Raw genomic sequence first — 27,108 nt, 5'->3', positions numbered from 1 at the left:
CGTTCTCCTCTTGATTCTAATCCTTTGAAACTCTACTCAAGAATCAGGTTGCAATCGGGTATGACACTATTTTTTGGACGCTACCAATAGTCAGGGCTAAAGGGTGAAAACTGAGGTTGAAGGACTCTGTTTTTCATGTTAGTTTGTCTATTTTCAAGGACTACAAGCAGATAAAGGCCCGTTATGTAGACACAGGAAGCAGATCAGTTGCTTTCCATTTTTACTCTAACTATGAATGAACCGTTAAGTTTTAAGTTTTAGATCAAAAATTTGTTGTGGCTTCCCCTGTTGTTAATCTTTTAAAGCAATGGAGCCACTTCGTAAAATACGTCGAGATTAAGGATGGCGCTGTTCTGTAATATAACTGATATTCGATGACAACAGTTAGAAACTACTGTATCCACCAAATTCTTGCACATTGATTGTACACACGTACAATCTAATAGCTCATGCCACATGGTATCAGCTGCATTATCCTGTCAGCAATGCTGTATCAGTTCTTAAGATACGTATTTGTTGCTCGTTTCTGTAGGCATTGTCATTAAAATAGCACTGATCTATTTCCCATTTTCTGCAAGGACGCAATAATTCAAAGTAATGCAAATGTTACGAGTAAAAATTACTCCTTATTTAGAAAAGGTTTATTTGAAAACGAAAATTTTCTATACTGGTGCTTTGGCCAACTGATATTTCGGTTTTTTACGCAGTTATTATTAACAAACATAAACACCTGTTACAACTGACACCAAGCAAATACTGAAGAGTACCGGTTATTCAGGACTAAAATATTGGTATCGCTTTTAACTGGCCGGTTTCTCCCCTCCCTAGTGTGACTGCTCACATCTCACTGCGTGGCTTGTACTAACAAGGGGATATCAGGAGTGCCCTTTTCAGTTTTCTTTCGTACTTGCAGTTTCCTAAAGCAGTACAAAAACACTTGAAAAAATCCGTTTAAAGATTAGACTAATTCCAACCGCTGTTAAGTAAAAAAAAAAAAATCGTGCATATTAACGTAATTGCTGGCAGCTGAGTGCGTAGCGTACAAGTCTGGTGATAGTAAGTCGCTACATTTATTATCAAGTGCAAATGTTATTTAGCAAATATTGAATCATAACTTTTGATAAAAATAACCTCTTGTTCTTTGACTATCCATGGTCCTGGATGGTGGGAATACAGAAATCTATATGATTACCAGTTACAAATAAAATAGTCTCTGGCTATGGGACGGGCTTATAACATTTTATTACATGATCAATTCCGGGAATTCCGTTCCCATCTTCAGATGCATCTGTGCACATAGCAAAAATTTTCCATAAATTTAAGTATTTTCAATAATACTGTTCAATATTTAGAAATTAAAAAAATCTTATTTTCTGTTCGTTGTTTCAGATTTTTGTACTATATTTTAAGTCACATTGAGTACTCACAGTTATTAATAAAAAATAAAGCGATGTTATTTTTATTAAAAAGTGTAATTCAGTATTTGACAGTTAACATTTCCGTTTGCTCCGCACAGGTAACGCTAAGTATCTATGGCTTGTATCTACGGCGTGTCTGGCGTAGCGGTAATAAATTATGTACATAAATGTTCCTCAAGAATCTCTTACTGAAAACCATACCAAAATTCCTACCGTAAAAAATTTTCCACGATACTGAGCCACAGACATAGAGTATTTTTTGAAATAATACACCGCAATTTGACTGTATCTTTCTGTATATTTCCTGTGTAGATTCTAGATTTCTGCTTTCACGCTGTTATCAAGTACAGTGATATGAGACCATTAACGTATTTTTCTGTGTACTGTGCGGCCTGACATATTATTTAACTCCTTTATCGAGTACAATGTTCATATATCATTAACGTCATTTTGCTGTGTACTGTGCAGGATGACAAATACACAGTTCAACAATTTGCTTAACATGATATAAAATTAACGTCTTTTTAGGAACGCAGAACATTACTGTACAAAGATATCATTTCTGGGGAAGTCAGCCCAAAGAAGGTAAACACAAGACTAGCACATGCCTCCAAGACGTAACAATGAAAGCAATGTCAAAGAATATAGGCTCTAGAAGACCTGACACATTAAAGTGTAGAAGTATAACACATATAAGCTTAGTAGTAAATCATCCTGCACAATACGCAGCAAACTGCGTTAATAGTTTGAGATCATTGTACTCGATAATGGCGTGAAAACCGAAATCTAGGTTGTTCACGGGAAATATACAGATATATACAGTCAAATGGCGGAGTATTCTTTTAAAAAAATCCCTCTAATAGTTCCCGAGATTAGCTTTTTGCGAAAGCGTCCGATACCATAACAACCATTAGAGGTTTTCTGCAAAAGGTTGCAGAAAGGTAGGTGGATTATGCAAGACATTAACCTCTACCGTGTGTGATCAAATGTCTCGTTACTTGTGACGACACAAAGCTGTTCTTTTCACCGTTTACGTTTCTCCGTCGGCGTGATTCTAAATTGGTTGGTAATGGATGGCTTCTAGTGACTACCCCTGGCTTGTTGGTGAATCGAGCGATGTGGTACAGATCAATACACTGGACTGGCATTCGGGAGGATGGCAACTGAAATCCCCCTCCAGCCATCCACGCTAGGTTTTTCGTGGTTGGCCTAAGTTGCTCAAGAGAAATGACGGTATGGCTTCTTCGAAAAGAGCATGACCGAATACTTCCCCATTCCGTCCAACATTCTGAGAGTTCTCTAAGAATCTCACCGTCAATGACACGTTACTCTTTCTGGATATGTTGATTAATGTATTGCAGGATTACTTTCTCTTGAGCAACTTAGGCCAACCACGAAAAACCTAGCGTGGATGGCTGGAGGGGGATTTCAGCTGCCATCTTCCCGAATGCCAGACCATTGTGTACTAACCTGTACCACATCGATCGATTCACCTACAAATCAGGGGTACAATCAGTAGAAGCCAACCATTCTCAAGGAAGTTCAGCTAAGCTGATGATATGGCCCTAGCTATCCAAAGCAAGCAGTTTGAAGACACTGAAAAACATCCTCACAACTGATCTAAACAAAATGCATGAGTACTTCACCAAATGGAGGCTAATACCAAATCCCACCAAGACTGAAGTCAGCTGTTTTCATTTGAACAACAGAATGGCTGGATATGAGCTGAAGTATCATATGAATTACAGTCAACTGCGATATCAGCCATATCGAAAGTACCTGGGGGTCACTCTAGATAGGACAGTATCCTTCAAAAGACACCTGGAAAATGTATCCAATAAAATAAGCTCATTCAGAGGCTCTGCTGCACTAACTGGGGAGCAGCAGCAGACACACTACGAACCTCTTCACTCGCCTAAGTGTACTCTGCAGCCGAGTACTGTGCACCAGCGTGGTTAACCAGCAAGCATGTAAACAAGGTGGATACCCAGCTCAACGCCGCTATGAGAACCATAACTGGATGCATAAAGACTACCCCACTGTATTGGCTTCCAACACTTAGTCATATAGCTCCACCCTCCCTGCGAAGACAGGAAGCTCTGATGAAGGAATACACAAAAATATTGAATAACCCCCTACTTCCTACCTATGAAGATGTCCCAACTTTGGAAAGAATACGACTCCGCTCCAGAAATCCCCCTTTAAGACTGGCCCAACAACTGTCAGCTGCCAACTTCAGCATGGATACTAAATGGCACGAGAGCTGGAGTGATAGTGCCTCCCCTGACAACCGTGAACTTATCTGTCCATCAGAGAAACCTAAGGGCTTTGAACTTCCACGACAGCTATGGAAAAGCCTAAACAGAGTCCGAACCGAACATGGACAATGTGCACACAATCTACACAAGTGGGGAAAGCTTCCCAGCCCTAGCTGTGACTGTGGGGCACCTAATCAAACAATGCATCACATCGCCCAGACTGTGAGTTAAGAGCCTACCTGGGTAGTCGGGCTAGCTTCTTCAACGCCACACCGCCATGCCTCGAATGGATGGCCAATTTGGACGTCAGAATTTGAAGATTTTGTGTAAAGCAAAATATCTGATGTGATGTTACTTTTTATTGTGTTGATGCATTATATTTTATCTGATTATGTATCCTTCACTTATAGTGTATTTTATCACATAATTTCATAATGTAATAAGTGTAAACCATGTGTGTAGCGCAATACGCTAAATAAATACATAAATAAAATTCTCGGGTAAGTAATGAAGAGTGGAAAAACTGTGGTTTAAATATTTTATTTAACAATAGTTAGTAAATATATAAAGTGGTGTGAGTGCGAGGGGTGAGAGCCTAGCTCTTGTTGAAGGTGTAACTGAAGCCGTCGGGCGTCCGGCTGAGGCTGAGCTTGCCGGGCGGGTAGAAGCGGTGAGGCGCGGGCGTCGTCGTGTACTGCGGGATGGCGTTGTACTGCGCCTGCGGCTGGTAGTTGTACTGCGGCGCGGGCGCCGGGTTGTACTGCGGCGCGGGCGGGCGGTACGCGGGCGCGGGTGGGTTGTAGGCGGGCGCCGGCGGGTTGTAGGCGGGTGCCGGCGGGTTGTAGGCGGGCGCCGGCGGGTTGTACTGCGGCGGCGGGTTGTACTGCGGCTGCGGCTGGTACTGCGGCTGTGGCGGCACCTGCCGAGGCACAACAAGCGCCGCCTCAGTCCACACACTCACTGTCTGACAGTAACGAGTTAAGCACATTGGTTAATTGGTCCTGTGATCAGATCTGACAAATCTTGAACGTGAGGTTCGACTGCCTGAAACGACTGAGAAATATTGTCTACACTCTCCAACTGACTGTCCAGAGGACGCCCTTAGAAGAAAGCATTGCCTTTCATGGTCTCTGATTGGCTAGTTTCGAGAACAGAGGCCCCAGAATGCGGAGGTGTGGCGTCAGTTTAAGAGTGAACGTGCGTGGAGAAAGATGTGCATAGTGCAAGACCGTGTTTTGTTCTACTTATCACTTTTTACACTTTGCCTCAGTCTGTAAAACTAGAATCCTTATAGAGTCGCTTTGTACTCAGTCAGCTAGTCTCTCCGACGATTAAGAATCCTTTCTCTGAGGAACGGGTAGATGTATCAAGTTCAGATTTGTGTCGTATGTGAAGGTGTATGGTCCCTTGATGGTGTAAAAATTTTAAGCTTCTGAGTCACTTCAATCAAAAAATACGGCCATTTATCTCACATACTGTGATATTCGAAAGCTCACTCGCCAAAACATACACGTTGCTTACAACTGACCTAGAATAATGAAATTCGGCAAGGAACAAAGTTTCACAGTAAAAGTACAGGAGAAAATCTGAAAATTGGTAGTTTGCAGTTATTTAACACGAAAAATATGTTTTTGTTCTGTCTGTTTGTCTGCCCGTCTGTTAAGACCCGTTTTTCTCTGGGACATTTTGGGGTATCAAGTTCCAATTTACGTCACATATCAGGGCCCATGTTCCCTTGGCGGTGTAAAAATTGTAAGCTTCTACGTCAAAGCAACCAGGAAATTAGGTTATTTGTATCATATATTGTAATGCTCGCAAAATCAGTAGTCAAAACGTTGACCTAGAAACACGAAATTTGATAAGAAGTAGGTTTCACAATACAAGCAAGAAAAAAATTCTGAAACTTCTTGAATTGCAATTACATCATATAAAAAATATCTTTTGCCATTTGAACGTACATTAAATTCATCATCCGTCAAGAGCATAATAGACCAACTATGTGCAAACATAAAATGTAAGTTGTAGTCATAAACACATGAAAAATGTTTTGTTAAATTTTCTCTCTCTACATATGTAAACTGACGTCCCCTGCTCGCTTCTCTCTGTATGTCCGGGTTAGTCTGAGGAACTACTGTAGAGATTTTGATATACGGGAATTCCCAGGACCAATATCTTTCCAGTGTCGATATCGATGACAGGCAAAAATCGTTGAGATTCTCGATTTCCAGGATGGATGAATTATGTAAATGAGTTTGTACGGAACCCCTAGTGCGCTAATTCTACTAGAATTTGTCAGTTTTTTTATGTGCTTATGATTGCAAGTGGTACCCGTTCCATAAGAACAGTTCTTGAAATAAAGAAAAAGTATCACAGCATCCCTAAAAAATAATTTAAAAATACATTGCCAATAGCCGAGCAGCGTATGAAACTTGAGGCGATCCTTATTACAATCAAAAGGGTGCTATTAATGGACACATGACCGTGGGATGTATTCTGCGTGCTGTTATAGCGAGCCCACATGACGAGTTGAGTTCGCTTAAAGAATAACTGCGATTTTTGTAACTCAAATATTCTGATAAAATACGCCCGATTATTTGCAGGAAGCAAATTATCCACTAAGAGACTGCTGTGAGAGTCAGCTATAAATTTCATTCCATAGGTGTCGATTGAAAATTGTTTTTTTTGGAGGGCAACTTAATCGAAAACAGTATTTGAAAAGCAGCGGGAGAATTGGGTCCACAACTGCTTCCCAACATTGCAGTCCTTACGCTAGGAAAATCAAAGAAATAGAGAAGAAAATAATATAAAACTATTCTATACTGATTTCGTGAGTTTTCGTTGCATTTAAGTTCTCAGAGAGTAGTAGCTCTTAACTCATTGATGACTATTGTTATTTTCAATTAGGTAATTAGGTAACTCATCTAGTTCGTAGTTGCACGTATTTCGTGCCACCTTTTTGCATGCTGTTGTTTCCCTTACGTTACAATATATTTGTATTTAAGCTCACTTTAATCAATTAAAGGCTGACCATGTTTGATCAGTGTTTCTGTTAGTACTTGTTTATTGCAAATTAAATTGCAACTGCTGGCACTAATTTATAAGGCTATCTCCGACAAATTACATTTGCTGCACGCCGCATACCGCATTCGACAAGATCCCTGTCGCTACTCTCTAGCAGTGAGCATGAGAGAAAGCTCTTTGCTCTACAGAGCAGTAGCGTGGAGGACCCTGATTTACACGATTTTTATCCAAGCGATGTGGAAAGAGTCAGTTTCCAGGCTACGTATACACGATACGTTTGGAGGTGTGGCTACATACGACTCATTGATAAGTTAGTAAATAGTACATAGGCTTAACTTTAATAAGAGTGGACATTCTAGTCTCTAACACATCTCACGTAACTAGTGATGCAATTAAATTGGATTTTTTAGCTACACATGCCGTCCGTCCCAAATTAAAAATTAATCTATGGAACAGACGGTGTTGCCCCGAAGAAACTGTTTCAGGCTTGATTAAAGATTTGCTTCGCTGCCTGTTAAGAAATTTTATGTTGTTGGGCAAATGGTTAAAGATTTTATAGCACGATAGCAGTAGGCATTACTCTTTCCCTAACATTTAAATTATCGTGCAGGATCCGTTTTTTATTCATGATTCGGCATCATGAATTTTATTTTGTTTTAACTTTGTGGTCGGATGCCATTCCTGTCGCCATAGCCATCGGTTAACCTAAAAGTAGGAAGCTGCCTGCGCCACTTGTCTGTGAATCGCGTATACTGTGTTTTGTGGGTTGTCATATTTTAACTGTTTGTGTATGGTATTGTACGAGGGCAAAATTGGGAAACAACGCAGCATTTGCTTAAATGAGCGTGGAAAACTACATAAGAACCACACTCAGATTCGCTGTTGTAAGAGTCCAACGGTGGTTACTCTGCTGCTAGAATTCGATCCGGATCTGGGTCACCTCCCGGTCTCGCAAGCCAGAGCGCTGCGCGTTATGCTGCGCGAGCAGGCCTACCAGTGTGTTTCACTCCTGTTCTCAAACTATGATGGATTATTTAAGACGAATTCCGTTACAGAATGTACATAATGTGAAGGACTCGTTAAACTGTATCTCTTCTTGAAGAGGCGGCTACAAATAATTGTGGGTGAACAACACTTATTAATTTAGTTGTTCAGTTTTTCTAAGTGCCACGTCACCCGAAATATTACACGAAATATCTTAGGCCGTTGTCCAGGACAAGCAATCATACGAACAACGAAAGTTACTGAACTTGGTTGCTTGAACAGCTTGGTAAAGCCTTGCACATGGTGTTTGAACGCGTTGTGGGCTGCATAAAACGCACCAGTAGGGGCAGCTGAATCACCCTATATAGAACTGAATATACTGCGATTTCTTCTATATTAAGGAAGAGACTATGACTAAAAGCCGCGCGGGATTAGCCGAGCCGTCTTAGGCGCTGCAGTTATGGACTGTGTGACTGGTCCCGGCGGAGGTTCGAGTCCTCCCTCGGGCATGGGTGTGTGTGTGTTTGTCTTTAGGATATTTTATGTTAAGTAGTATGTAAGCTTAGGGACTGATGACCTTAGCAGTTAAGTCCCATAAGATTTCACACACATTTGAACATTTTTTTATGACTAAAACTCTAAACTTTTCTTGGCTATATCACACCCATATTATACCCTACCCATGTCAAGCACACTAAATGAAAATGAGAATTTTGACAAACGTAGACATATGCTGTAATTGCATAGGCAATCCCGAGAGATGCTTGATAGTGGCAAGTACGTGTAAAATCCAGTAATTGTATTTTTCTTGTTGTTTACGGTGGGAGAAGGGATTTCATGAAACATGGTTTTGGGGCACAGCTTACTCCTCTCCAGTAGTTCTGTGGAACCTGCCTGCTCAACGCTCCCAGCCGCCAGACAGATCATCATCGACAATACCACTTATCCTCCACTCCATAACACGCGGAGATGAGGTTTTGAAATCAAGAGCGTTGATTCAGATATAATCGCCTTAGCAAAAATTATATAGTGTCTCCTCTATTACCTTTGTCGCGATGGTCACGTGGGACAGATTTGCTGTATCACTTTCTGATGTATGCGTTGTAAATGTAACTACAATCTTATCTCTACTTTGACATATTGACCATATCTAAAATACGGGACAGTAAAGGGCATACAGATTTTTTCGGTAACTAACTGAGAATGAACTTGGCGCTCAGACTGCATCTACATTTGTAGTTCACAAGCTACCGGGCTGAATGCTGCAGAGGGTCTGCAGGTACAATACTGTCGTTATCCTTCCTGCACAATTATGTGGCGAATGATGCATGGGAAAGAGTCTTTCTCTATCATCCCCAAATTTATTTAGTTTTACCGTCTTGGTCACTGTACAATATAAAAGCAGTAACAAAACTACCGCACCGCGCTTTCATAAAAAATGAAACATATCAGTGGATAGAGCATCTCTGCAAGTTTCGATTCGTGATCCTCGCCATGGCGTAGTTGCACTAGGGGCAATGAGTCTCAGGACTTACTATAGCAAAATCATCCGGCCCGTATTGTTGCACTGAATCAATTCGCACCAGCATTTAGGCAGCCCAATGAAAAGATTTTCAACGCAGGCTGCTGTCGTGGCTTTCCAGACAATTTGTATCAGAGACTTTAGTAACGTACTGACGTTTGCTGCATCAAAGACTGCGCTCATACTGAGCATCTGTTATGTGGGTTAATAACTTGAAGAGATGGTTCAAATGGCTCTAAGCACTATGGGACTTAACATCTGAGGTCATCAGTCCCCTAGACTTAGAACTACTTAAACCTAACTAACCTAACGACATTACACACATCCATCCCCGAGGCAGGATTCGAATCTGCGATCGCAGCAGCCACGCGGTTCCGGATTGAAGTGCCTGGAACCGCTCGGTCACAGCAGCCGGCTTAAATAGATGCTCTATCCACTAATACGTCTCTATTTTTGGTTAGTCCTGTAGTTTTTGTGCAGTCATCTTCAAAGGCCATGGACGTACTCACGAATAATCTTGTACTATTCAGTCTCTGAGATAACTTCAATTCGTACGGTACACGTGATATTGCACAACGATTATGGGAGTTCATGGTCTATGACACTAAGTGCTAGAAGAACCGCATTAGCACGCTTCGTCTCACTGAAATTTAAGAGTGCTTTAAGGTGCATATACACACTCAGGAACCGTGAGTAAACCGACTGACGCAAAGAATCTCACCTGATATTCTGCGTGCCCTGTAACTGTGTCGTCATCGCGTCTGACTACCATCCAGGGGGTCCGGGTTCGATTCCCGGCCTCATCGGAGACTTTCTCCGCTCGGGTGTGTGTGTTGTGTCGTCCTCATCATCGCTTCATCATCATCGAACGCAAGTCGCCCAGTGTGGTGTCAACTGGAAAGACTTGTAAATCGGCGGCCGAACTTCCCCATCTGCAGGCTCCCGGCCATCACTGCCATACGATCGTTTCACTTCATTCTGAGAGCTCGCGAGCGGGTAGACATTGACCGCATGACAGTGCAGTCCGCACTGAGGCTGAGCACCCCTTCGTGCTTGCCGAAGAAGAAGACAGCGAGCGCAAGGACACGTTTGCGAGGTTGCTATACGCTAAAGGGGCACAGCGTGTCGTACCTGTGGGGGTGGGTTGGGAGCGACGGGCAGGTGGTCTCCGGTGGCGCGGAAGCCGTCCTTGCCGGCCGTGTAGGTGACGGTGCGGCGCTGACCGCTGGGGTCGACGTAGCTGTAGGAGCCGCGCCGGTTGCCGTCAACGTCGGACTCCTCCTTGAACTCGACTCCGTCCTCCTGGCTGTAGGCGGCGCCGAACGTGCCGTCTCCCGCCAGGTAGCGCTGCTCCGACAGGATGGCGGCGCGCTGGGCCTCGCTCGGCGGCACGTACTGCGCGCTGCAGGCGCACAGCGCGGCTGCCAGCGTCGCGACCAAAACCTGCGGCGCAAGACAGACGGGACCGTGGAGATTATGCGGGGCGGTAGGAATATGAGGGCAGATATTTTTATGGGTGACTGAGGACTGTGTACTGAACAACATTACATCCAGTATCTACCTCGGGATTTTTTTTTTTTTTTTTTTCATCAGTCTACTGACTGGTTTGATGCGGCCCGCCACGAATTCCTTTCCTGTGCTAACCTCTTCATCTCAGAGTAGCACTTGCAACCTACGTCCTCAATTATTTGCTTGACGTATTCCAATCTCTGTCTTCCTCTACAGTTTTTGCGCTCTACAGCTCCCTCTAGTACCATGGAAGTCATTCCCTTATGTCTTAGCAGATGTCCTATCATCCTGTCCCGTCTCCATATCAGTGTTTTCCACATATTCCTTTCCTCTCCGATTCTGCGTAGAACCTCCTCATTCCTTACCTTATCAGGCTCTGAGCACTATGGGACTTAACAGCTGTGGTCATCAGTCCCCTAGAACTTAGAACTACTTAAACCTAACTAACCTAAGGACATCACACACATCCATGCCCGAGGCAGGATTCGAACCTGCGACCGTAGCAGTCGCGCGGTTCCGGACTGCGCGCCTAGAACCGCGAGACCATCGCGGCCGGCTTACCTTATCAGTCCACCTAATTTTTAACATTCGTCTGCAGCACCACATCTCAAATGCTTCGATTCTCTTCTGTTCCGGTTTTCCCACAGTCCATGTTTCACTACCATACAATGCTGTACTCCAGACGTACATCCTCAGAAATTTCTTCCTCAAATTAAGGCCGGTATTTGATATTAGTAGACTTCTCTTGGCCAGAAATGCCTTTTTTACCATAGCGAGTCTGCTTTTGATGTCCTCCTTGCTCCGTGCGTCATTGGTTATTTTACTGCCTAGGTAGCAGAATTCCTTAACTTCATTGACTTCGTGACCATCAATCCTGATGTTAAGTTTCTCGCTGTTCTCATTTCTACTACTTCTCATTACCTTCGTCTTTCTCCGATTTACTCTTACAACATACTGTGTACTCATTAGACTGTTCATTCCGTTCAGCAGATCATTTAATTCTTCTTCACTTTCACTCAGGATAGCAATGTCATCAGCGAATCGTATCATTGATATCCTTTCACCTTGTATTTTAATTCCACTCCAGAACCTTTCTTTTATTTCCATCATTGCTTCCTCGATGTACAGATTGAAGAGTAGGGGCGAAAGGCTACAGCCTTGTCTTACACCCTTCTTAATACGAGCACTTCGTTCTTGATCGTCCACTCTTATTATTCCCTCTTGGTTGTTGTACATATTGTATATGACCCGTCTCTTCCTATAGCTTACCCCTACTTTTTTCAGAATCTCGAACAGCTTGCACCATTTTATATTGTCGAACGCTTTTTCCAGATCGACAAATCCTATGAAAGTGTCTTGATTTTTCTTTAGCCTTGCTTCCATTATTAGCCGTAACGTCAGAATTGCCTCTCTCGTCCCTTTACTTTTCCTAAAGCCAAACTGATCGTCACCTAGCGCATTCTCAATTTTCTTTTCCATTCTTCTGTATATTATTCTTGTAAGCAGCTTCGATGCATGAGCTGTTAAGCTGATTGTGCGATAATTCTCGCACTTGTCAGCTCTTGCCGTCTTCGGAATTGTGTGGATGATGCTTTTCCGAAAGTCAGATGTTATATCGCCAGACTCATATATTCTACACACCAACGTGAATAGTCGTTTTATTGCCACTTCCCCCAATGATTACAGACTAATAATTATAGGTATTAGCTGTAGTATATTTTTAACTTGGTTAGTACCTCCAAGTACATGTGGCAAGAACATGCCATTAATTCTTATTTTCCTTTGCCCAGCAGATCAGTCGTTAAAGTGTGGACGCAAAACGAATAGTCTATATTCACTGACGTACTCTCTTAGTGGTGCAGTTACGACCGTGCAGAAAACATCAGGTAGTAAACAACACTGAGGTGACAAAAACCATGGTATGGCCATTTGGACATGTACAGGTGGCGGTAGTATCGCCTACAGAAGATATAAAAGGGCAGTGAATTGACAGAGCTGTCATCTGTATTCAGGTGATTAATGTGAAAAGGTGTCCGACGTGATTGTGACCTCGCCACAGGAATCAGCAGACACTGAACGCAGGATGGTAGTTGGAGCTAGAGGCGTGGGACATTTCATTTCGAAAATCGTTAGGGAAGTGGATTACGACATCCATAGTGTCAAGAGAGTGCCGAGAATACCAAATTTCAATAATTACTTCTCACCATGGACAATGCAGTGTCCGACGGTTCTCAATTAACAACTAAGAGCAGTGGCGTTTGCATAGAGTTATAAGTGCTAACAGGCACGCAACACTGCTTGAAATAACCGAAAAAAATCAATGTGGGACGTACGATGAACATGTCAGTTATGAAAGTGCGGTGAAATGTAGCTTAATGGGGTAAGGCAGCAGATAGCCGACGCGAATCTCTTTACTAACAGCACGACATCGCCTGCAGCGCCTCTGCTGGGCTCGTCACCTTATCGGCTGGACTCTAGACGACTGAAAAACCGTGGGTTGGTCAGATGAGTCCCGATTTCAGTTGGTAAGAGCTAATGGTAGGGTTCGAATGCGGCTCGGACCCCATGAAATCATAGATCTAACTTGTCAGCAAGATAGTATGCAATGGTGTGGGTTGTGTTTACGTGGAATGGATGGGGTTCCCCGTTTCAACTGAAGCGATCATTGACAGGAGATGGTTATGTTCGGCTACTTGGAGACCATTTGAAGCCATTCATGGACTTCATGTTCCCATATCACTAGGGCACAACTGTTCGCGATTGGTTTAATAACGATGTGGACAATTCGAGCTAACGATCTGGCCACTCCCATCGCCCTACATGAATTCCATCGAACATTTATAGGACGTAATCGTGAGGTCGGTTCGTGCATAGACTCCTGCACCGTCAACATTTTCACACTTATGAAAGGGCTACAGAGGCAGCATGGCTCAATGTTTCCGTAGGGGACTTCCAACGACTTATTGAGTCCATGCCGCGTCGAGTTGCTGCATTATACCGCGCAAAAGGATGTCCGGCACGATATTAGGAGATGTCCCATAACTAATGTCACCTCAGTGTATGTAAAGCGTTTTTGGGAAGACCGTTACACGCAGAGAAAAAGCAACTAACACAATGAAGCACGTGCATATTAAGGTACCAATGATCACAATATGTGCACTTATACCCCTAATACCCTGTAAAGAAGTAACGTCGGCGGTCGGTGGTAAGGAGAAGCAGAAACACTTCCCACTTCATATAATAATTGGCAACTCTCTTTAAATGTCAATAAATGCAGTTGGATACGAAAATCTTTTGTCTTACTTTTCGGCCTATGGTCACACAATAGGCTGAAAAATACAATAAAGATTAGATTATATAATGAAATCTCATTTCACGAACTACGTAGAGCACTACGGTATTACATGTTAGCCAGCAGCAGATTTTAATTTCACGGTTACCCCACGAAACCTTAGCAAACTGGTTACACGTGACGCCTGAAGCTTATGCAAACAGCTTGGCTCTGCGCCCGTAGGAGTTGCATATAAATGAAGGTGCTGGCTTGTTTCGCTCGCTGCGTCTGATCGGCACGACTACAGTTAGGCTGTTAATCATTTCATAATCTCTTTTCTGCTCCGGTGGTTTTTGCTGTATACCTTTTCTATGGAACACAAGAGACAAATAAAATAATTACAAAGTTTCTTAGAGGACGGAAATAAACTACTCTCTGTTACCGTTATGAAACTAGCACATAAAACCCGTATATTAATTAATGTTTCATTAATAGCTTTGAAAACTGCTTTTATCCGTATTGATCTCTCTATATACGTACTATATTCTAGAGACAGAGCTCCACAGCTGTTCATCGAGAGACGTCATATTGGCGAGCAGTAACGTGGGTCCCATGTGATGATCTCGAATGTAGATTATCCACATTGATCTCACGTACCTTGTTCTTCTGATCTATATGACTTTGACTTGCTTCCACAAGAACACTTGGATGAAGTGCTTCCGCGGGCGGAGAGTAATGAACATATGCAATTATTTTTCAGTTGTATCAGTGCGTTCTGTTGGTGTATAAACTTATGATTCTTCTTTAGCTCTTGAAGCGAAATGACAATGAAGTACTTCGTTCCGTAATCAAAGAACGCATAGTAAAACAAGTAAAAGAATGGAAATAATTTCTTCCCACTTGCACTTAGTGCTCTATGGAGACGGGTGTTGCCAAGCAAAAATAATTATCGCTCTCCAGTCTTATTTCAAATTTTCGGATATTAATTTTGTGAAATACTGCAAGTGCTCTTTCCACCCACAGTTCTTTGTTTTATACAGAGTTTATTTCTCTTTGCTGTATTTAGCGTTTCGCATGTCGCATGTGTTGTTATAACAAGCGCTATGAACGCTGAAGTTGTTGCTACCTTATTTTCATAAATGCAACTCGCGTGTAGTTGTAGACCTTCCTCAAATGAAAGTTATTTATTTGCTGGCCTGCGGCCTGCAGGAACAGGCGAGTGACCTTTATTGAGAGACCGTTCAGGGACAAGCAGTGAATGGCACGTTGTATCATGGTACTGTGTAAATGTGCTGACATTTGCAGGTGACCGGTGGCAGACGTTCTGCAGACAGGAACGAAATAAATGCTGGAGTTAATAAAAACAACACAATCTGAGCAAAGGTGCATATACTGTTTTGGCACGCACGAAATAGTACTGTCAAATTTTGGTGCCTTAAATAATATACGGACGTGAAAAATTATAACGTAATATACTAAAAGCGCGAATTGCTGTCTCGCAGTAATTACAAGAAAGCTCTGTCAGGTATTGATTGTTCTCAAAGGAAAGGATTCTCAAAAATCAGATACGAAGTGACGCATGATGGCAATATGTTTACTCCCTTAAAGCTCTTATTCGGATTGTGAAATTGAAAAATTTGAGTAACTGTAACCGAATTTTTTGTTTCAAGAAATCTATCCCACAGTCACTGGAAGTAGATCAGAAAACAAACTAGATTACTTGTCGAACGTCTACGAAGAAATAATTTCAAAAACAAACATATTATCTCTGAAAAGATCTGGAATATTTAATTTTCTGAATATTGAGGATAATAATATACAAATAGATATTTAGAAGTGAACTGCTGTAATAACACATTTTTCAAAAAATATAAACCTAATGTAAATTTCATTGAAGAGAATTCCCTGACATGTGAAAACCTCGGAAACATGGGAATTTTTTGCTGTTTCTAATTCCGTGAACCACTGACTCATTTATTGATGGTCAGTCATGAAGTTTCGTATTCAAAACTGTTTTTTTAGGCCTGTTTGCCACCTCTGGCATTCTGTAGACAAAATTTCGTAGTTATGCATTAGAAGTTCCAGTCGTATCTGCCTCTGAGTGATATTTTATAGGTAAACTTTAAAAAGTTTATATATGTGGTCACTCACGTGGTTCCTTTTCTATGTAAGGCCGCAGACGGGCGCGGGATGGGTGTCACAACTTATTAATATTGTAGAAGATTGCAAAATGGTTAGTAATGAGGAGATAATAATAGAATTTGTGATATGGATGACTGACAACAATATCAAATTGCTGTACCTTGTACAGGACCGGAAGTCGAACCCTTATGCAAAAAACGGAATGGAGAGCAACCGGACGCAAGTAAGAGTTTTGTGTTACGTAGACACTACTTAGGCATTTTTGAAGGGCCGGAAAGTGATTTCGGCAGAGACTGACAACATAATGAAAGGAGCAAAGAGATCTCGGAGAACTGTCCGAAGCGTGTCTGAACACCAGAAAACATTACTTACATGAAAGCCTCCAGGAAATTCCAAACCGAATACAACACCGATTAGCTGTGCGATTGGACAGTAAAATATCATTTTTTGGGAGTGTTTTCAAAAACAGCCTACTTCTTTATCTTCAAAAAAATTCGTATTTTGCATGAGTTAGTTTCAAGATCAATAGGCATTTGTTTAGTTACGAAAGTGGTTTCGAATGAAGTGGTATCGAGGCATTGCATCCTCAATATTTCATTTCTTCAGATGATGTCCGATTCTGCCTCTGTCTGGATATTTTAACTCGTGAAACAGGTTCATTACGCATCAAAAAATCCTCACCAGGACCTAGAACAGTCTTTACATAGCGTTTATTTTGGTATTTGGTGCTCAGTTTGCTGACCAGTTTTAGTTTGTCCACACTAAACATAGCATATACATTGGTAAGAATAAACGAATTCCATTATAAGGAAATTTATCTTAAACAGCCAGCCGTCTCTCAGTCCTGCAAATACGGACAAAACTGTTGCGTCCCTGTATTTGCCTGAGCAGAAGATGACACCCAAAACGTTTCGAGGTGCCATTCACCAAGATTGGAATACCAGTTATTCGATATAGAAAGATTGCTTTTTTACGTTTAAGGTTTTCTTCACAGGAACGCAAGTATTGTTGATTAGCTCAGGAGCTTGCCTCACCTGCAGGTTATCTGCAACTGTTGAGTCTCGGTAGGTGGCCATAAGATGACTTAAAATTTCTGTTCGATGCGGTAAATAGCAACTTGCTCTAACGTCAGTTAATGCAGATGAATGCTAAAAGTAATCCTGCAATGTACGAATACAGTGTGGTGGACTAGTTGACACAGTCACGTCGATTAAATTGCGAGGCGGAAGGTTGCAAATCGACATGAAATAGATGAAGCGGGTAAGGTGGTTTGTAGTGCAGGCAATGGTCGACTTCGCTCTCTCGAAAGAATTCTAGGAAAGTGTAGTTTGGAGACTGCTTACGGAACAAAAAAATGGTTCAAATGGCTCTGAGCACTATGGGACTCAACTGCTGAGGTCATTAGTCCCCTAGAACTTAGAACTAGTTAAACCTAACTAACCTAAGGACATCACAAACATCCATGCCCGAGGCAGGATTCGAACCTGCGACCGTAGCGGTCTTGCGGTTCCAGACTGCAGCGCCTTTTAACCGCACGGCCACTTCGGCCGGCGCTTACGGAACACTTAAGCGACTTATTTTTACTACTGCCTGAGTGTTTAGGATCCTCACCAGGTCGCGATTTACTGGAGAACGGTCCTGTTCAAACTGTCACTAACGTATATCGCGTATAAGGACCACGAAAGCAAGATTAGAGAAATCGAGCTCGTTCGGAAGCACATAGGTAGTCGCTTTTTATTCGCTTCATTTCCGAGTGCAACAGGAAAGGGAATAATTAGGAATGGCAGAATGTACTCTCTGCAACGCACGAATTATGTATGTAGAAGTAGAGATTAGGCGTGTATGAGAAACAGACCAAAAACAGTATTAGTGTGATGGTATTCGCTGTTTGACGTTCTCGCGACGTTTCCAGATATATGGCTTTCAGTAACGATCAGCAAGTGATCGCACCTTTTAGCGCTAACAAGATGCTACATCACTGGTTATCGGAAGTAGATCAGAGAGGCAGCGCGGACGACTACGACAACGATGTACAGCTAACCGACGCGGTACTGTTACACCGGCAAGGTCGCGCCGCTTGTCGCAGAACCGGCTCCCGCCCGTGTCGTCATGTTGCTCCTTCTCGTCTCCAGTTAACTCGTTCGTCGCTCGTGAGCGCTCCCTGGAACACGCTGGACAGCTACGCACCTAATGTGCGCGCTTCTGACTCATCACCTTTATATGTGCGTTGCTGCTAGCTAGGAAACCTTTCAGTTAAATGGCAAGGCTGGCGTCGGCTTAACATGTATTACTATTGCTATTTCGTTTTCCAACGATGATGCGCCGTGGATATATACACTACTCGCCATTAAAATTGCTACACCACGAAGATGACGTGCTACAGACGAGAAATTTAACCGACAGGAAGCAGATGATGTGATATGCAAATGATTAGCTTTTCAGGGCATTCACACAAGGTTGGCACCGGTGGCGACACCTACAACGTGCTGACATGAAGGAAGTTTCCAGCCGATTTCTCACACACAAACAGCAGTTGGCCGGCGTTGCCTGGTGAAATGTTGTTGTGATGCGTCGTGTAAGAAGGAGAAATGCGTGCCATCACGTTTCCGACTTTGATAAAGGTCAGATTGTAGCCTATCGCGATTGCGATTTATCATATAGCGACATTGCTGCTCGCGTTGGTCGAGATCCAATGACTTTTAGCAGAATATGGAATCGGTGGGTTCAGGAGGGTAATACGAACGCCGTGCTGGATCCCAACAGCCTCGTATCACTAGCAGTCGAGATGACAGGCATCTTATCCGCATGGCTGTAACGGATCGTGCAGCCACGTCTTGATCCCTGAGTCAACAGATGGGGACGTTTTCAGACAACAACCATCTGCACGAACAGTTCGACGACATTTGCAGCAGCATGGACTTTCAGCTCGGAGACCATGGCTGCGATTACCCTTGACGCTGCATCACAGACAGGAGCGCCTGCGATGGTGTACTCAACGACGAACCTGGGTGCACGAATGGCAAAACGTCATTTTTTTCGAATGAATGCAGGTTCTGTTTACAGCATCATGATGGTCGCATCCGTGTTTGGCGACATCAGGGTGAACGCACATTGGAAGTGTGTATTCGTCATCGCCGTACTGGCGTATCACCCGGCGTGATGGTATGGGGTGCCACTGGTTACACGTCTCGGTCACCTCTTGTTCGCACTGACGGCACTTTGAACAGTGGACGTTGCATTTCAGGTGTGTTACGACTCGTGGCTCTACTGTTCATTCGATCCCTGCGAAACCCTACATTTCAGCAGGATAATGCACGACCGCATGTTGCAGGTCCTGTACGGGGCTTTCTGGATACAGAGAATGTTCGACTGCTGCCCTGGCCAGCACATTTTCCATATCTCTCACCAATTGAAAACGTCTGGTCAACGGTGGGCGAGCAACTGGCTCGTTACAATACGCCAGTCACTAATCTTGATGAACTGTGGTATTGTGTTGAAGCTGCATGGGCATTGTACCTGTACACGCCATCCAAGCTCTGCTTGACTCAATGGCCAGGCGGATCAAGGCCGTTATGACGGCTAGAGGTGGTTGTTCTGGGTACTGATTTCTCAGAATCTACGTAGCCAAATTACGTGAAAATGTAATCACATGTCAGTTTTAGTATAATATATTTGTTCAATGAATACTCGTTTATCATCTGCATTTCTTCTTGGGGTAGCAATTTTAATGGCTAGTAGTGTATATATACACTTGGTGTATGAGAGATGTAATGAGCCTGACAACACTGCGAGCCATCTGACAATGCTGTGTTGTGCCACTTGTATAAACATAGACCGGTGTGTTCATCCCTTCCAGATGATCAGTCCGAGTTTCAGCTCCTTATGATCATCACGTGATTTTTGTGAGCACGATCAGTGAGATTTGTTCTTGTTGTATGTTACGAAAATGGAAATGTGAAATTTAGAGCAACGTTACTCCATCAACTTTTGTGTCAATAGGAATCCGCAAGTGTGACCTTTGAAAGGCTGAAACAGACCTATGGGGAACATTTCAAATCGTTTTTCGCTAGCACAAATAAGTTTTGGAAGGCGGAGAACGCGTTGAAGATGAACTTCTCTCAGGGAGACCTTTCATCTTCAAAAAGTGACGAAAACGTCGAACGTGTGCGTGCTATTGTGAGATCAGATAGACGTTTAACAATAAGGGTTATGGGGACCTATTAAACACTTTCACCGTACATCAAATTTCGACGGAAGTTTTGCACATGTGAAAGGTTTGAGCTAAAATGGTGCCGGAAAACCTCACAATTGAACAAATGGTTGAAATGGCTCTGAGCACTAAGAGACTTAACATCTGTGGTCATCAGTCCCCTAGACTTAGAACTACTTAAACGTAACTAACCTAAGGATGTCACACACAACCATGCCCGAGGCAGGATTCGAACCTGCGACCGTAGCGGTCACGTGGTTCCAGACTGAAGTGTCTAGAACCGCACGTCCACACCGGCCGGCTCACAATTGAGCAGAAGGACAATAGAAGAAAGGTGTGAGTTGATCTTGTTGAGATGATTGCTAATTATCACGAATGGTTCAGTTACATGGTGGCAAGCGATGAAACATGGGTTTCTGAGTGTGATCTTTAGGCAAAGCGGTAAAACGAGAAGTGGCCCACTGGGACATCTCCTCTACCGAAAAAAGCTGGAATGAGCAAATCAGAGATCAGAACCATGCTGATTTGTTTTTCTGAGAGTAGGAGTGTCGTGCATAAAGAATTCGTTCCTCCAGGACAAACCGTCAACCAAGTGTTTTGTAAAAATGTCCTTGGAAAGTTCAGAAAAAGAGAGAATCGTGTGAGACCGGACATTGACGACAAGTGGATGCAACACCATGACAACGACTCATGTCACACTGCCACTTCCATCACGGAATTTCTGATCTCAAAAGGCATTCCCGCTGTTCCACAGTCGCTCTTTTCACCTGATATGAGCTCTTGTGACTTTTTACTTTTCCCGAAACTCAAAAAGTCTTAAAAAGACGTCATTTTGGAACTTCGGAGATCACTCATAAGAATGTGACCGACGTGTTAAAGGTTGTATCAGTTGAAGCCTTTCAGCGCTGCTCCCAAGACCGGGAACAATGACTTCGCCGGTGTGTAGCCGCCGAAGACAACTTCTTTGAAGGGCAGAACACTGTTGTTTCAAAAAAATAAGAAATTTCGTAGATGAAGAATCGATCTCATTGATTTTCTCACACACTTTGTATACATAAACCGTACAATAACAAACTACTACTGCTGCGACGACTACTTACTGATTGTTACTGAAAGCGATATATCTTGAAACGTCACGAGAACGTCAAACAGCGAATACCATTACACTCTTAAATCTAGCCTACGTCAAGCAATGGGACTATTCAGATGGTTCAGACAGCAAAGGCTCGTTGCTGTAGATGAATGACCTTGAAACTAATGACTACGAAGTATCCATGTTGAGGGAAGAAGCGACAGATCTTACTACATTGTGACAGAGCATTTCGCACGTGGTTTGCTACTGGATTTCGATAAGTGTCAGCACAATATCCCAAAAGTTTTGGATTCAGATCATGATACAGTTGTACACTGACATATCTGGCTTGGTTGTCCCTCTGAAAGTATTGATTAGTAAATTAACACCATGATAGGTTGTAGCGGACCAAGGAAACACCATCCCGCGTAACGTATTTCATTGTATAGAACTACCGCGCTCAAGACCATCTTACGCTTTGTTAATGATGGTATGTACTACCAAGACAGTTTTGAATGATACGACATATCTGATATCTCCTTTGAGGAAGCGTACCATATGGGCGTCTGAATTCATTGTGAAGTGTCCTGCAGTACTGTTATAAACGATATTTTTCGGTAAACATGTCTCACATCTGTGGCATCACGCTAGTTCGTTGCATGCTTTGTGATGAATCCTCGCTTCATCTTCCCCGTTTGCCATGCACCTTAATGATTTATCTTCCGACACCCTGTATGTATGAATATTGTTACCAGCAATTTTTATCTGAAATTATTAACATCAATAACAGCCTTAGCTTGTGGATATGCTTCTGGCTAACGACATTATTTCTACTAGTTCACTTTCTTCTTTTCTCGCCAAAGCCGGAAACGTATGTTTCATGAAAGATAGGAGTGCAGTTAGTGAGTAAGGCTAAGCGACTGTCTAATACTACAAAGTATGGAGCCATTTTTACTTCTTGTTCCTTTTCTCGATTTCAATAATAGAGATACCGCTGTCGAGTTCTAAATAACAGGGGCAAGAATTTCAGGACTGGAAACGCACAATCCATGAAGGAGATATTTTGCATTAGATGTTTCCGTTTGGTGCCTAGTTACATCAGTTCACACAGCGTCATAATAAGAGCAGCGTTTTCCGTTTACTTTCCGTTCGACAAATCACCTATATGCTTACGACATCTCATGGACAAGAAGATTGCAACAAATACCTGAAACAAACAATATACATCGAAATCAAACCCTTGTGCGGATGATGTTATGTGTTCAACATGACAGAAAATCGATGAGCTATTTTACGACACTCTTCATAATATATTCCCAAATTTAAATGTATGTATTTGTGTACAAGAATCGAAGCACTACCAGAGGAAGAAGCAATTTTTCTTTCGCCAATTTTTGACTGATTGTCCACAGGAGAAATGTTAGATGTGGATGTGCTGGTCACATATGAAATGATTTTTCTAAGGATTTCTCGTGTTTCCTCGGTGTGACTGATAGTTTGTTTTCTGTTTTGTAGCCATGCTGAAGATTTCATTTTGCGCACAATCGTCAGCTCGGCTGGAAATTCCAAAATATACTATCAGACCTTTGGACCCTTCTACAGTGGTAGCAAAATAAGTTCCTTCCGCGTGCGGAGCGAGAAAAAACAGTGATTAAGGGGAGAGCTAAACGAAACTCCCCATACAGGCTTCCGAATTCAAGCTTACGTGACTAAATCTAATTTGTGTTTTTCGTCTTGGAGACTAAAATCGTATGAAACCACAAATTTCGATATAAATAACTGTCACGGTAAAGCCTAACCAAAAGTCTACGCACTAACAGAGAGTAATAAGGAAGTGGAATGTGTAATACTATCGACCGCTAACACATGTTTTTAGTGATTGATGTTTTCCGCGTTTGTCATAAGTAAAGCAAGTGCGGGGACTTATCAGTTGGAAGGGAAACAGGCGACATCCTTTCCCACCCTTCACCTACCGGGCTTGTGCTTCCTCTTTAAAAGAATTTTGCGTCGAAGGGACATTTGTGTATTATCTTCCTTTCTTGCCGTCCGAATAAGGCCTGTTTCTGCAATAGCTGCTGATACGAGAAAAACAGTCAGGAAACTAAGCATAGCATATTGATGCTGGGTGCCACCATCCAGGAAACTAGACCCTACGATATCGCACCCTATTCTTGGCAACACGTGTTTATCACGTGCGAGTTTTCCTGTGCCTCAGTCTCTGCACGGTTCATCGGGATGGCGCAGTGGTAATGCTCAACACTCGTCTTCGGGAGGATGGCGTTTGAAATCCGTGGCCAGACGTTCAAATTTAAGTTATCTGAAGTTCCCCTACACCACTTAAGTGAACTCCAGGATGGTTCCTTTGACAAAAGCATCCCAGCTTTCCTTTCCCACGTTTCTCCAGTACTAGCTCGTCTTCCGCCTCTGACGACGTCGTCGTCGAGGAAACGGCAATCTCTAGTCTTGCGTCGCTTTCAACACGCCCGCGCAACGGGCGGACAAAGGTTCACGCCTTGCGCCACCGGCAGCGCCCGTCTCGCTTCCGACGGACACGTGCGGTCACAGGTGACATTACCGTCGAAGGCCTGCCCAGCCCTACGCGGCCTTGGGAAACGGGTTGGGTCGGTGGGCGTCGCAGGCCCCGCCATTTCCCGCCGCCCGCGCACTCTCGCTCTCGTTGCTGAACTCGCCTACGGTCCCATGGCTCTCCTCGGTTCTCACGCTGCGCGTTCTCTAACGTCCCAGCCGCAGCCACGCGGAGCTGCAGTTCACGTCCTGCTTCCAGGCTGTCAGTTGCACTCTTACGACAGTGTAATTTCAGTTTCCCACGCCCTTTCCTACACCAGTCGCGAATTCCGTTCGGGAACAACGACTATTGGTAGCCCTCTGTGCTAGTCTATCTAATTTTACCTTTATGGTCCTTTCTATAAGGAGGAGTAAGCAAATTGTTGGTTGACTCTTCTAATTTTCTACGGAACTGTAACAGTAATCCACAACGTGACGCACAACGCCTGTCTTGAACGTCTGGCACCGTTGTAGTCAGTCACATCTCGTAGAGATTTCATTCTGACGAGCAGTACTCAAGTATCGGTCGATCGAGAATTTTGTAAGCTACCTCCTTCGTGGGTGGACTGCACTTTCTGAGGATCCTTCTAATGAATATGTCTTGCATTTGTCTGCCCTACAATTAGTTTTATGTGGTCTTTCCACTTTAAATCGTTCCGCATGTGACTGCTTCCAGTGATGGTCCTGCAATCGTGTAATCATGCAGTAACCGGTATTCCCGACTGTTAATGCGCAATATATTTAATTTCTTTGAGTGTCAACTGTCAACCCCTGGACCAAGCAACTATCCTCTGCAGGTCTTTCTGCATTACCCTACTATTTTCCACCGTTAAGACTGCTCTGTATACAACAGCGTCATTCGTGACAGCCTCGTAGTGTTTCCGGCGTTATCCACTAACTCCTTTGCATATATTGTGAACAGTGACACACCTGCAACATTCTCTTCAGGTACACCAGATTTTGCTTTCACGTGTAAATAATGTCACTAAAAATGACTTTCTATTTGTGTTATATTTGCAATATGCTCTTCAATCCAAACAAAAGGCTGTCTCTTTGTCCATAAGTTCGTGTTACACCTATAGAGTGAACCGTATCGAACTCCTTTCGGACGTCAAGGCATCAATCTGGGCGCCAATATCCACTGCCTGCTGCGTCTCGTGGACCAAGAGTGGGAGCTACGTCATCGAATATTCAAATAAGAAACTCGCTGACTTAGTACCAGAAAACTCCTGTAATGCACTTAGCTCCATCACGCACTATAATTTCTTAGCGTTTCTGGATGCACGCGACCCAAGTGATGTCCATTCCTATAAAACAGTGCTAAGTTACTCTCAGGATTTTTATCTACGGTCACTTGGTTAGTACCCATTCCAGTACCGTCGGCGTCAGACCCAATAATTTTGCAGGAAGTCGTTCCGTGATGTATCTTTGCACAAACCTGGCGAGATGGCAAGACCCTGGACTTTTATTCAAGATGAGGGCAGTTCAAATAACCTATGCAGTCACCCAGATACGGGTTTCCCGTGGTTTCCTCAACTCTATTAATGATAATCATGGGATGTTTCATAGAAGCACATGACCGATGTTCTTTCTCATTCGTCGAAATCCGATCTTGTGCTCCATCTATAATGATCTCCTCATTGACTGAACGTTGTAACCTATTCTTCATTCCTTTCTTCTTCACGCAAATAGAGTCTATCGCTGTGTACTTGATATTTGTTTTCAGGCGACTTTGTGCTCAGCTGCGTGACACAAGCAATTCAGAGATGCACGTTGTAAACGTCGAATATAATTGGACATTTTAGAGCTTACGCCAAATCCATCACTGGTAACGTTTTGAGTGACACAGAAATCTCATTTCATAGTAAATAAGATTCGTGCTAACCTAATTGAATGAAATGGTTCAAGCTAATTTATTTTTATGACCAATTTTGTACAGTTTCGCGTCTGAAGGAGATCTATCTTTTTATCGACATACAAATTTCGCGCACTTACTTTCCCGTACTGCTGTTTAGTTCACTATTAATTAGGAGCAGTTGCCTTTACTTTTAAATAAATCTTCAGTGGTTGACGCGTTTCTGCACACCTGATTTCTTACCAGAACCGAATTATTCGTAAATTGCACTTATATGGTGTTTCATGCACATCTATTTTTCGCAAGTTTGTCTATTTCTGCGTAGGTACTGCAACTACACGCTTTTGAACGTGATCACTGTATTTGTGCCTTCATCTCTCTCTCCAGTTTTTACTTCATCACTTCCATTACCAAATTATACCTCTGTGCCCCATCAACCTATCGCTTCTTTTAGTGAATTCGTACCAGGAAACTCTATCACACATATTTGTACATAGGTACGAAAGAACAATCACCACCAGCACAAACTACTTAATGAAAGCAGAAATGATGTAGCGACACATTTTATCTGTCGGCTCTAAGTTTTCATGCTGTCACATCAGGTCTTGTCGGACGAAAACGGTAGCTCCTACAAAAACTGCAACGTACATAGACGTCAAGATATACTCTTAACACGTAACTTGAACTCTTGTCAAAGTTAAGGGCACGCACGTAAATTATTGTGGTGATTCTCTCATACCAAGGTATCCTTAAAGCGAGGTATACATCAAAGAATATTACACCGGAAGAAGTAATGTCTAGCAAAAACCAAGAATCACAATTTTCAAGATTTTTTAAAGTTATTGGGACGGGCATTAACAAAAATTATTAGACAAAATATGAAAAAGGTACTCACGATGGTGTTCATGGTGAGTAGTGCCGTCGAGTCGGAGGAAGTGCCGGCGGAGTGCCCCGAGTGTGGACGATGTGCTCCACTTATATAGCGGGCGCCAGCCTTGTGGGGGAAGAGAGAGAGAGGGGGGAAGGGGGCGCGTCCAGGGACGGCGGGGACAGAGGCGGAGACAGAGGCAGACAAGGCAGAGCAGCGCGCTGCGCCCAGCCTGGCGTCACTCGCCCCCCATCGCCTCCATTGTGTTCCCCAGATCCGCGAGGGGCCGCTCTCGCACCAGGATTCACTTATGCTCTCGCGTTAGGAGAAAGGAGGGCCAGTTTCCGTAGGTACTGCTGCAGGACTCCAATGCATTTAAAGAGCGGCACTGTGGAACCAAAATAAGTCATTTT

At 43.1% G+C, this 27,108-nt stretch overlaps 1 protein-coding gene and 1 long non-coding RNA gene across 2 annotated transcripts; both read right to left on the bottom strand.

The window, feature by feature from the left end:
- Positions 1–4,200: 4,200 nt before the first annotated feature.
- Positions 4,201–26,861, bottom strand: LOC126161512 (uncharacterized). Its single transcript, XM_049917417.1, has 3 exons — positions 26,723–26,861; positions 10,335–10,646; positions 4,201–4,595 (listed from the first exon to the last, which is right to left on the bottom strand). The coding sequence occupies exons 1-3, from the start codon at positions 26,732–26,734 to the stop codon at positions 4,272–4,274; spliced, it is 648 nt and encodes a 215-aa protein (XP_049773374.1). The 5' UTR covers positions 26,735–26,861; the 3' UTR covers positions 4,201–4,271.
- On the bottom strand, positions 5,283–10,325 carry LOC126161513 (uncharacterized). The gene is made up of 2 exons (XR_007534926.1): positions 9,510–10,325; positions 5,283–9,438 (listed from the first exon to the last, which is right to left on the bottom strand). It is a non-coding gene; the product is annotated as an uncharacterized LOC126161513 (long non-coding RNA).
- Positions 26,862–27,108: the final 247 nt, after the last annotated feature.

The sequence above is a fragment of the Schistocerca cancellata genome, chromosome 2, assembly GCF_023864275.1.
Source record: "Schistocerca cancellata isolate TAMUIC-IGC-003103 chromosome 2, iqSchCanc2.1, whole genome shotgun sequence".
NCBI lineage: Eukaryota > Metazoa > Arthropoda > Insecta > Orthoptera > Acrididae > Schistocerca > Schistocerca cancellata.
This window is presented reverse-complemented; position numbering and strand designations above follow the sequence as displayed.